At 43.3% G+C, this 11,699-nt stretch overlaps 1 protein-coding gene and 1 pseudogene across 2 annotated transcripts in view; one reads left to right on the top strand and one right to left on the bottom strand.

Moving 5' to 3' along the window:
- Window positions 1-722, bottom strand: part of LOC311128873 (sodium- and chloride-dependent GABA transporter 2-like) — a 23,193-nt pseudogene extending 22,471 nt beyond the window's left edge. The window contains exon 1 of the transcript in view: window positions 506-722. The product of the transcript in view is annotated as a sodium- and chloride-dependent GABA transporter 2-like (transcript). The remainder of the gene's footprint in view (window positions 1-505) is intronic.
- Window positions 723-3,010: 2,288 nt separating this feature from the next.
- On the top strand, window positions 3,011-11,160 carry LOC311128740 (protein mono-ADP-ribosyltransferase PARP11-like). The gene is made up of 8 exons (XM_084160989.1): window positions 3,011-3,217; window positions 3,630-3,757; window positions 3,955-4,075; window positions 4,192-4,267; window positions 7,103-7,175; window positions 9,699-9,826; window positions 10,123-10,274; window positions 10,513-11,160. Exons 2-8 carry the CDS (start codon window positions 3,638-3,640, stop codon window positions 10,827-10,829), a joined length of 987 nt encoding a protein of 328 aa, XP_084017115.1. The 5' UTR covers window positions 3,011-3,217; window positions 3,630-3,637; the 3' UTR covers window positions 10,830-11,160.
- The last annotated feature ends 539 nt before the right edge of the window (window positions 11,161-11,699 follow it).

Genomic DNA, 11,699 nt, shown 5'->3' with positions numbered 1-11,699 from the left:
TCTCTCTCTCTCTTTCTTTCTCTCTCTCTCTCGCACGCTCTCTCTCTCTCGCTCTCTTTCTCTCTTTCTTTCTCTCTTTCTCTCTCTCTCTCTCACTCTCTTGCACGCTCTCTCTCTCTCGCTCTCTTTCTCACTCTCTTGCTCTCTCTCTCTCTCTCTCTCGCACACTCTCTCTCTCACTCTCTCTCTCTCTCTCTCTCTCGCACACTCTCTCTCTCGCTCTCTTTCTCTCTCTCTCTCTCTCTCTCTCTCTCGCTCTCCCTCTCTCTCTGATGTTCAATTACTATCTCACACCAACACACCAGCTGTCTTTCCTTTTTTCTTTCTGTCTTTCTTTCTTTCTCTCCCTGCTCTGTTCAGTCTATTCCAAAAACGGTTCCACATGGGTCAATATCCTGTAAATGTGACCAAACTCTTCATTGGTTTCAGTGCATTCAGACCATGATAGTGTAATCCTACTGTTTATCCTGACAGTCAATAGATTGGGAAGTGCTGGTTTACTTACCTCCTCCGTTCTTGTAGCACAGATAAGGGAAGCGCCATACGTTGCCCAGGCCAATGATCTCACCAGCCATGGAGAGCAGGAATTCAGTCTTGTTGGCCCACTTGCCCCTCTCCTGCTGAACCCCATCCTCGGGGCTCCCTTTCTGGGCCTCTGAGTCCACTGGTCCTCTGGGAGTTGTCCCTCCAGCCATCTCCTCTTCCATGTTCACTCACTTTCTCTTAAATTCAAAATGCTTTATTGGCATGCCATTTTGTTAATATTGCCAAAGCTCTCTCTCTCTCTCACGCATGAACTAACACACTTTTCCTCTCTCTTTCTCTCTCTCTCTCACACACATACACTCCTCCTCTCTCTCTTTCTTCCTCTCTCTCTCTCATTGTTAAATCTGGTGTGGACTCTGTGTTTACATCTTCCGTTACTCAAAGGCTTTCTTCAACACAATATGTTCCAATCAAGACAGATTGTCTTTGTTCTGTTAGAGAGCCTGAGGCTTGATCCTATGACACTAGCATTTATGACTAGGCTATTTGCTTGCTTATCTCAGTTATGCAGTCAGTCATAGCCTATCTGCACAAATGTATAAAAAATAAGATAATCATTGATTGTTTTGGATATCCACAAGACATTGAAGTTAAGGTGCTTTCCCACTAAGCAAATTTCCTCCATGGATTACATGCAATAATGTACAATGCAGTAATACAACGCAGTACAATCATGCAGATGCAGACCTACAGGCTATTTAGCTTGAACTTTTATTTAGGCATATGCTAAAATCAAATAGTTTGCAATTTATTTGTTTGAGAAAAAGGATTCATGCAAGCAAGAAGAAAAAAGTGAGTAAGCACTATCATTTCTGTGAATCCTCCATGTATTAGGCACAATCATTCAATTATGCGTGCAAAATATATCCTACAACTCACCCACTATTTTAACGCAATATATCCTGCTTTTCCACACAGCTGGTAGGAGTAAATGAAGCAGTTCCTTTGGCTTCACAGACAGAGTGGTCTTTGGAAAGAATGTTGAAGGGGGAGTAGGGGCGTGTCTACAAACTCCAAAGCCTTCATATGGTATTGAAATGAACCAGGATGATAGCCTATAACAGCTATTTAGGATGATACAGTAAACCAGCCTATCATTGTGGAGGATCATTGATATGTGGAAGAGAGTTGACATGTGCACCAGTTTAACAAAATATTAATTCAACTAAATCATTTAAATGAAATGAAAGAAAATAAAATAAAATAAGAAACGGTTTTATTATTTATTGTGCATTGGGCTATCCTATTCCATAATGTATTCAACAAAGAATTAGGTAGAAACAATTTATTTCAATCCCTCAGACAGACTGTCACTGGAATGTTTGGAATTCTTGACATAATTAGGGCTGATGATTGTTTATTTGATTCCAAGTACAATTGACAAATATCAGGCAGAAATATTCATTATACAAGTTATCAGCAATCAACAACTTACATCACTACATCAAACATGTCTAACGTAAAACAAAACACACAGGTAAGAACAAGAAGAGACTTTAAATACAAACATACAAAAAAGAAAGAAAAGGAAAACAAGTGTAATTGTATTCACTCAGAACAAATCTCATTATAATGATTCAATGTCATTCTTTTTTGTTATGAACTATGGATAATGTCTCAACTAGATGATTACATTCAATCAGAAATATTTTTAATTTCGGTATAGAATTTTGGAATTGTTGTTTGTGTATAAAGTTTTTGGCAACGAGAATAAAAAATAAAAATCGCAATAATTTCAATGGTCTTGTCATCATTTCAATAGTAACATATATTATATCCTTCATGTCAAAAACATGGGTAGTGTTCAAAAAGCTAAATATGAGTTCATCATCTTGTTGTAACAAGTTCATAAGACACATTTTCCATTCAGGGAACCAATTTACGCCTAGAGGTAAATATTTTTGGGACATGTTTATTCCTGACGCGGCATCATATCTAGGAGTGCCAGAGTGCGCTGTGGTCGTTCGTAAATTAAGAGCGTTGTCAGATTGTACTTTCGTAAATTCAGAGCGTTTCGCTCTCGGAGCGTTCAGAGCGCACACTGGACGCTCTGGCCGAGGAGTAGGTTGATCCGAGCGTTCTGGCCTCACAAACGGCAGTAAGCACACAAGCTAACTGGCTAACGTTGGCTAGCTTGCTAGCTACTTCCAGACACAAATGAGATAAATCTCACTCTGACCATTTTACTCGCCCTAGCAGAGCTAGTTAAGGTGTTTTCATGTTACCCAGAGCGTTGGTGACTGTAACTGTGCTGCTGGCAACAATTTAATTACGCTTTTTTGCCGACATTTACTGACACCGGTCATATTCAACGGGTGTTGAGCGTTCGTAAATTCATCAGTTATTCTGCGCATTGGCACACTCAGACGAGAGTGGTCTGAAATCAGAGGAGAAAGCCAGAGTGAATTTACGAACGCACACCTAGTGGGAGCGACTTGGCATTATGACGTCCTCTGTGACGTTTGCTACCAGGAAATGAATGTAAACATAACAATCAAAAGAGAAACGCAAATGAATTTGCATAATTCTACAAAAGATCTCTCGATGCTGGGTGCTAAATACGACTTTGCAGCACGAGTTGAAATTCATGGTTAGCTGGAATATATGATTGCCAATTCTAGAAGAGGTTAAACGCAGTAGCTTGGAGGCTGGCTAATAGCTCAATAAACCGGTAAGATAGCCTGCTATATTTCCTGCTAGTAGCTAGTTATATTTCCTATAGCCTATATACCCGATGTGATAAACATATTGCTAGTGTTTGATAGCATCTTAGTGAATGTTGTTCGTCTATTTGACATGCACACACACATCCTCATCTAAGCACTTCGGGGTGCAGAGAATTTGCAAGAAGCTGATGACACCTCGACAGATGGTGTGCCAACCAGGAACAACCTAATGGTGTTGTTGGAAACATATTGGTCCAATTCACATAGGTATTGTTCATAGATGGAAGCAAATCCCTGAGAAATATGAGACCAGATATTTGAAAAGATGAAATGTCATGCTGAAAATAAACCTAGCCTACTCCTCATCCACTATCCACTATAAGCCAATGCAATGACATTGTCTACTGCTCTTCCCAGGTCCAGACATGTTTGCCACAAGGCCACCTGAGGAAGAGTCCTCAGAGATGGTGGAGGAGATGGACACGTCAGAGGCTGTCTGGTGCTGGTATTACCTAGCTGAGTGTGGAGTGTGGCACATGTTTGAGGTACAGGACATATCACTCCACCTATGCATTCATCGTCCATCCATCCTCTCACTTGATCTATCGATCCAACCCTTCATTATTCCATCCCTCTAGCCGTCCTCCCACTCATTGCATCCATCCACCCATCCCTCCATCCCCTCACTCACTCCACCCATCCCATACACTGTCTCATTTGCAATTTGTTCTGGTTGTGGCAGATTGATCCAAGTGCTGCATGCTCTGTGACCAGTGAGCAGATAGAACAGAATTACAGCAGGAATCAACACGGTGTCATGGAGTTTTACACCGCCAAGTACACCTACAGACTGGACTTCTCAGGTACCAAGAACACTATAGTACTGGTACACATCTATACAGTATCATTGACAATCATTGGATATGTTTGAGTGCGTCTTTAATTGGCTGATCTTTGTTTGTCTTTGTTTCACAACCAGTCATGAAGCAGATCAATGTCACGACCGGGAAACAACGGCCAATCAAACGGGCCTTCCACTCTGCCACTGGCTTTAGGTGAGTCCAATGGGGTCACCCACGGGCCTGTATCTGTATAACTCAGACATGCAGGTCACCCACAGGCATGTAACTGTATAACTCAGACATACAGGTCACCCATGGGCCTGTAACTGTATAACTCAGACATACAGGTCACCCATGGGCCTGTAGCTGTATAACTCCGACATACAGGTCATCCACGGGCCTGTAGCTGTATAACTCAGACATACAGGTCACCCATGGGCCTGTAACTGTATAACTCAGACATACAGGTCATCCACTGGCCTGTAGCTGTATAACTCAGACATACAGGTCACCCATGTGGTCCTCTGTAGCTCAGCTGGTAGAGCACGGCGCTTGTAACGCCAAGGTAGTGGGTTCGATCCCCGGGACCACCCATACACAAAAATGTATGCACGCATGACTGTAAGTCGCTTTGGATAAAAGCGTCTGCTAAATGGCATATTATTATATTATTATTATTATTACCCATGAGCCTGTAACTGTATAACTCAGACATACAGGTCACCCATGGGCCTGTAACTGTATAACTCAGACATACAGGTCATCCACGGGCCTGTAGCTGTATAACTCAGACATGCAGGTCACCCACAGGCATATAACTGTATAATCCCTGCCTTATCTTAGGTCATTGGTCACCATAGCAACACCCACCTGTAGTATGCGTTCCAGCAGGTATATCTCACTGTCATCCCCAAAGCCAACACCTCCTTTGGCCTCCATTCCTTCCGGTTCTCTGCTGCCAATGACTGGAACGAACTGCAAAAATCTCTGAGCTTGAGACTCTTATCTCCCTCACTAGCTTTAAGCATCAGTTGTCAGAGCAACTTACCGATCACTGCACCTATACACAACCCATCTGTAATTAGCCCACCCAACTACCTCATCCCTATATTGTTATTTATTTTGCTCATTTGCACCCCAGTATCTCTATTTACACATCATCTTCTGCACATCTATCATTCCAGTGTTAATACTAAATTGTAATTATTTTGATTTATGGCTTATTTATTGCCTTACCTCCATAACTTACTACATTTGCACACACTGTATATAGATTTTCTATTGTGTTATTGTGTTTTTGACTGTACGTTTTGTATATCCCATATGTAACTCTGTGTTGTTGTTGTTTTTATCGCACTGTGTCAGAGCATATGAGCGGAGTGGAGCGGTGAGAATCTCAGCTCCTCGCTCACGGAGCTGTTCACCCCTCCGCTCCCCCCGCTCAAAGCCACATCAGGCCAGTCCGCTCATTATCGCTCAGCGCTCAACGCAGTTTGCATCGCGCTCCACTCAAATCGCCCCCCGCTCACTCCAAAAAAGGAACAAAATCTGCATGTATTTCACTTTTAGCTTAAACCACAGCCTTACTTTATCTCCCCGAATGTGTTGCATACAGACTCATCTCGGATTATCCATTCTGTCTTGAAACGGGGATCTAACACTGACGCTAAAATGAGATGTTAATCAGTATAGTATATTCCATAGCGAATTGACACGTTGTTTGCCAATGTTTCTGCAAAAGCAGCGATGCCCATTGGAAGTGCAGCGTGAGTGTAATCGGTGAGCAGGGATTTGATTTCTGTGACAGCAGGGAGGATCATCCCCAGGTTCCCCAGCTCCTTCTGCATTTTGTCTGTGAGGTCTGCTAGTGGTGTCAGCACACTGACAAGGTGCGTCAGCTGCCGTACTTGATTCAGGGTGATGTTAGCAACATTAGACTTGAGTTTGTTTTACCATAACGGGTCTTTTTGGAACAACCGGATGAACGACTGAATCATCCGCAGCTGGCTGCTCCATCGAATGGCGCAGGCATTTGTGGGGCGGACACCTAATTGGTCGGTTTCCTCTGTGCTCTTGCGTACACTTTTCACCAGGTGCCCGACTTTCACTAACAGCCTATTAATGTTGTCGTGCTTGTTAACGGCGTTTTTGATCGCCAGCTGAAGCATGTGAATGGGGCATCTCAGATGTAAATTTGACAAAGTAAAGTACTGATTTATCATAGTTTCTTGGGGGAGTGTAGCCCGGTTGAGCTGCGCTGGCGAAGTGTTGCATCCCTTCGCGTTCTCCTTTACTCAGCGGTTCATAGTCCATGAAAATCATTTCAAAAAATGCTACATCCAGCTCTCTTTTTCTCTCCCTTGTTATGGTTGGGCCTTTGCGTGCAGTGAATAAACTTTTGAATTCCTCAACCCTTTTCTCTTGTTGCTGCTGCTGCTCCTCTCGCTCTATAAAATACAAATTAATGGACGACACAAATTAAATTAAACAGATGGATTCTGGGTCAGGCTTGAGCATGCTTCAGACTCGTGGTGTGAGCGAGCGGGACATAGGGCGACGCTCCGTCCTTTTAAAAATGCCGCTCTGCACTCTGTTCAAAATCCGTCCGCTCACGCTCCACGCTCGCTCCCGCTCCACTCCGCTCATATGCTCTGCACTGTGTTGCTTTATCTTGGCCAGGTCGCAGTTGTAAATGAGAACTTGTTCTCAACTGGCTTACATGGTTAAATAAAAAAAAGGTCACCCACAGGCCTGTAGCTGTATAACTCAGAAATACAGTGTTCTATCCATTTGCTCTGTGGTCAGTTTCACTTCCTGGATCTTACTTCCTGGAGCTTACTTCCTGGAGCTTACTTTAGTCTATTGTGGGGTTAGAAGCATCACCTGTTCTATGGTTAAACCTAATGCATGTTGTGCTACATTTTGGGTGAAAGTAAAATGATGTGTAACTAAGGGCATTGACATAATAACCACCTAGCAGTTGGACCCAGGCCTGACCTGTACAGTATATGTCTGAATTGTGTATATGCATCTGTCACCCTCGCCCAGGTTTATTTGTGATAATCTGGCCCTGCCGGTGCCCTGCCACTGGGAGAGAATAAATACAGATGAGCCTTATCAGGTAAGGGAACACGGATGTGTGTGGACAATATGCTGTGGATCTAGTCCATTCAGACAGAGAGCTTTACCTGTAAAGTACCGTCTTTTGCAGGTTCAGGTTTCTATCTCAATGGGGAAGTGGTAGAAATACAGGTAAATCCCGACCAGCAATTTACAGTGGGGAAAAAAAGTATTTAGTCAGCCACCAATTGTGCAAGTTCTCCCACTTAAAAAGATGAGAGAGGCCTGTAATTTTCATCATAGGTACACGTCAACTATGACAGACAAATTGAGGAAAAAAAATCCAGAAAATCACATTGTAGGATTTTTAATGAATTTATTTGCAAATTATGGTGGAAAATAAGTATTTGGTCACCTACAAACAAGCAAGATTTCTGGCTCTCACAGACCTGTAACTTCTTCTTTAAGAGGCTCCTCTGTCCTCCACTCGTTACCTGTATTAATGGCACCTGTTTGAACTTGTTATCAGTATAAAAGACACCTGTCCACAACCTCAAACTGTCACACTCCAAACTCCACTATGGCCAAGACCAAAGAGCTGTCAAAGGACACCAGAAACAAAATTGTAGACCTGCACCAGGCTGGGAAGACTGAATCTGCAATAGGTAAGCAGCTTGGTTTGAAGAAATCAACTGTGGGAGCAATTATTAGGAAATGGAAGACATACAAGACCACTGATAATCTCCCTCGATCTGGGGCTCCACGCAAGATCTCACCCCGTGGGGTCAAAATGATCACAAGAACGATGAGCAAAAATCCCAGAACCACACAGGGGGACCTAGTGAATGACCTGCAGAGAGCTGGGACCAAAGTAACAAAGCCTACCATCAGTAGCACACTACGCCGCCAGGGACTCAAATCCTGCAGTACCAGACGTGTCCCCCTGCTTAAGCCAGTACATATCCAGGCCCGTCTGATGTTTGCTAGAGTGCATTTGGATGATCCAGAAGAGGATTGGGAGAATGTCATATGGTCAGATGAAATCAAAATAGAACTTTTTGGTAAAAACTCAACTCGTCGTGTTTGGAGGACAAAGAATGCTGAGTTGCATCCAAAGAACACCATACCTACTGTGAAGCATGGGGGTGGAAACATCATGCTTTGGGGCTGTTTTTCTGCAAAGGGACCAGGACGACTGATCCGTGTAAAGGAAAGAATGAATGGGGCCATGTATCGTGAGATTTTGAGTGAAACCTCCTTCCATCAGCAAGGGCATTGAAGATGAAACGTGGCTGGGTCTTTCAGCATGACAATGATCCCAAACACACCGCCCAGGCAACGAAGGAGTGGCTTCGTAAGAAGCATTTCAAGGTCCTGGAGTGGCCTAGCCAGTCTCCAGATCTCAACCCCATAGAAAATCTTTGGAGGGAGTTGAATGTCCGTGTTGCCCAGCGACAGCCCCAAAACATCACTGCTCTAGAGGAGATCTGCATGGAGGAATGGGCCAAAATACCAACAACAGTGTGTGAAAACCTTGTGAAGACTTACAGAAAACGTTTGACCTGTGTCATTGCCAACAAAGGGTATATAACAAAGTATTGAGAAACTTTTGTTATTGACCAAATACTTATTTTCCACCATCATTTGCAAATAAATTCATTAAAAATCCTACAATGTGATTTTCTGGATTTTTTTTTCCTCATTTTGTCTGTCATAGTTGACGTGTACCTATGATGAAAATTACAGGCCTCTCTCATCTTTTTAAGTGGGAGAACTTGCACAATTGGTGGCTGACTAAATACTTTTTTTCCCCACGGTACCTGCTCAAGACCTAGTCATGTTACCTGTAAAAGTAGAGTAATGCCTGCTTATGACAAGTCTTATAATGCATTATACCTGTCAGTGTTAAACTGATATTCAGCGACATGACGTTGCCACGAGCAGCACCGCAGATGTTGCAGATGAGCGCTGTGCAAGACGATGCACTGACAGAGGACCACAGTGTATCTGCACGTGTGCAGGGCAGCACGTCAATCTGCTACAACATGATAGCTGCGGGACAACGGTGGAGAGGTTTACCCCCTTTTTTTCCCCCAATTTCGCGATATTACGATCTTGTCTCATTGCTGCAACTCCCCAACGGGTTCAGGAGAGGCGAAGGTCGAGTTATGCGTCCTCCCAAACATGACCCGCCAAACCGCGCCTCTTAACACCTGCTCGCTTAACCCGGAAGCCAGCCGCACCAATGTGTCGGAGGAAACGCCGAAGTCAGCCTGCAGGCGCCTGGCCCGCCACAAGGAGTCACTAGAGCGCAATGAGCCAAGTAAAGCCCCCCTGGCCAAACCCGCACTATGGGACTCCCGGTCACAGCCGGTTGTGACACAGCCTGGGATCGACGCCACAACACTGTGATGCAGTGCCTTAGACCGCTGCGCCACTCGGGAGGCCTCAGTTTGTTTCTTTCTAATAAAAAAACGGTGTGTCATTGATTTGCAGTATACCCATGTCTGATTGACTGTTCTCTTTCAGCTCGTAGAATTAGGAATTAGAATACTAGTAATTTAATAGGATCTCTATTTTTCAGCTCGTTTCATTGGCCAGAGACACTTATGAGTTCAAGGAAGTGGTCAGACTCTATGAAAGGACCATGTGTCACCCTATCAAATCTATTCAGAGGATACAGAACCTGGATCTGTGGGAGTTCTTTTGCAGGTAGAGCTGTGTGTGTGCGCGTGTGTGTGTGTGTGGGGAGGTATCATAAGGTATTATAATGATGTTAGTATAGTTGCATTATCTAATTGAAGTGAGTATCTAATTGAAGTGAGTATCTAAATTATTTTGGGGACAGCACCTAGAATGCCAATTTAGAATGATGGTTTGAATTAGATAGGTAGACCTTTCTCGATAACTTCTTAGAGATCTTTTGGTTGGAAAACATACCTAACCTAAATGCTGAGACTGATCAATGCTTTGTGTGTTTTTTACTCCTTGGTTTCCAATTTCTAAAGGAAAAAACAACAATTACGCAAGATAAAGCGAGTTGTGGACATTGAGGAGAAAATGTTATTTCATGGCACTGGCCACAGCAACGTACAGGCTATATGCACATATAACTTTGACTGGCGGCTAACTGGGAGCCACGGGGACGTCTATGGCAGAGGTAGATTCCGCTTGTGTTGTGTCATGAAATCGTAACTTTCCCACAATTTCCAGGTTTTCCAGAAATCCCGGTTAGAGTACTCCTGGATTTGCTGCTTATTCCTGCCTGATTCTGAGAATCTTCCAACTTTGATTTCTGGAAAACCTGGGAATTTTGGAAAAGTTACTGGAATTTTGCCACCGTATTTTCAACTGTTCAAACGTAACATTCTAATACCAACCTTCCCATCATTTCTCAGGGAGTTATTTCGCCCGAGACGCCAAGTATTCCAGCAAATTCTGCCTTACGACGGGGAAACATAACTTTGCCTTGCAGAAGCACGGACTAGCCCCGCCAATATTTTCAAGCGAGCCTCCATATAAGACCATGTTCCTGGCCAGAGTGCTGGTCGGCGAGTCCACGTTAGGCAACCCGCTCTTCTGCAGACCGCCATCCAAGGACATGAGCTACAGCAACTTCTTCGACAGCTGTGTGGACGACCTCGCCAACCCAAAGATCTATGTCATCTTCGACTGCAACCAGATTTACCCAGAGTATCTCATTGAGTTCTACTGACGCCTATGGGTTGATCAGGGATGTTATTACACAATGTACAGGGGATGGACTTTTTTTTACCAGGACGGGATTGGGATTCAGAAACATTGGGGGAAAGGTCGAGAGAGGAGGGTCTCAATGGACGGCCATGATGACTTCCTGCTGTTTGATACAAGGCCTGACTTGGACTTGGATCATAAGAAGTGCCTTAATGGATTACTATGGCAGAACAAAGAAGTTGATAGAAGAGGACTATGCTTCTATAAAAGCTGTAAAGTTTGTACAGAGTGGTTTGTCTATTTACTGTGTTTAGAGACTTGTGGGTCGGTCAGGGCGAGAGGTGGCGTATTTGAAAAAAAAGAAAAGTAACTGCACGCTGTTGGAGTGTTCCTGAAATGGATTAGCAATGTTTCAACCTGCCACAGAGCATCTTTGGCAGGATCACCCTGTGTTGTCGAAACGTTGTGAATACGTTTCGGGAGCGTTCTAACAGTGTGCAGGTATTATTATTATTTTTTTCCTTTGACTGTTTGGGTCCAACATGACCATAATCAAGCAAAGCAAAAAACCTCAACACACTTCTACTGAGTATGTAGACTGGATAACTACTTTGGTGACCAGCATGCAATAACTCACGATTACACAGTAACTGCAAACAAGTGAAAAGTCGGCAACATTAAGTACACAAACATTTGACTTGCTCTACTCCTGTATACAAGGACCTGATTTCATAGATAGACATATTACAAGAGCAGATTACTGTACAGTTACAATTAATATATACTGTGTGTGTGTATATATATATATATATATATATATATATATATATATACATACATACATACATACATACATACATACATACATACATACATACATACATACATACAT

The sequence above is a fragment of the Coregonus lavaretus genome, assembly GCF_964263955.1.
Source record: "Coregonus lavaretus genome assembly, chromosome: 5".
Classification (NCBI taxonomy): Eukaryota; Metazoa; Chordata; class Actinopteri; order Salmoniformes; family Salmonidae; genus Coregonus; species Coregonus lavaretus.
This window is presented reverse-complemented; position numbering and strand designations above follow the sequence as displayed.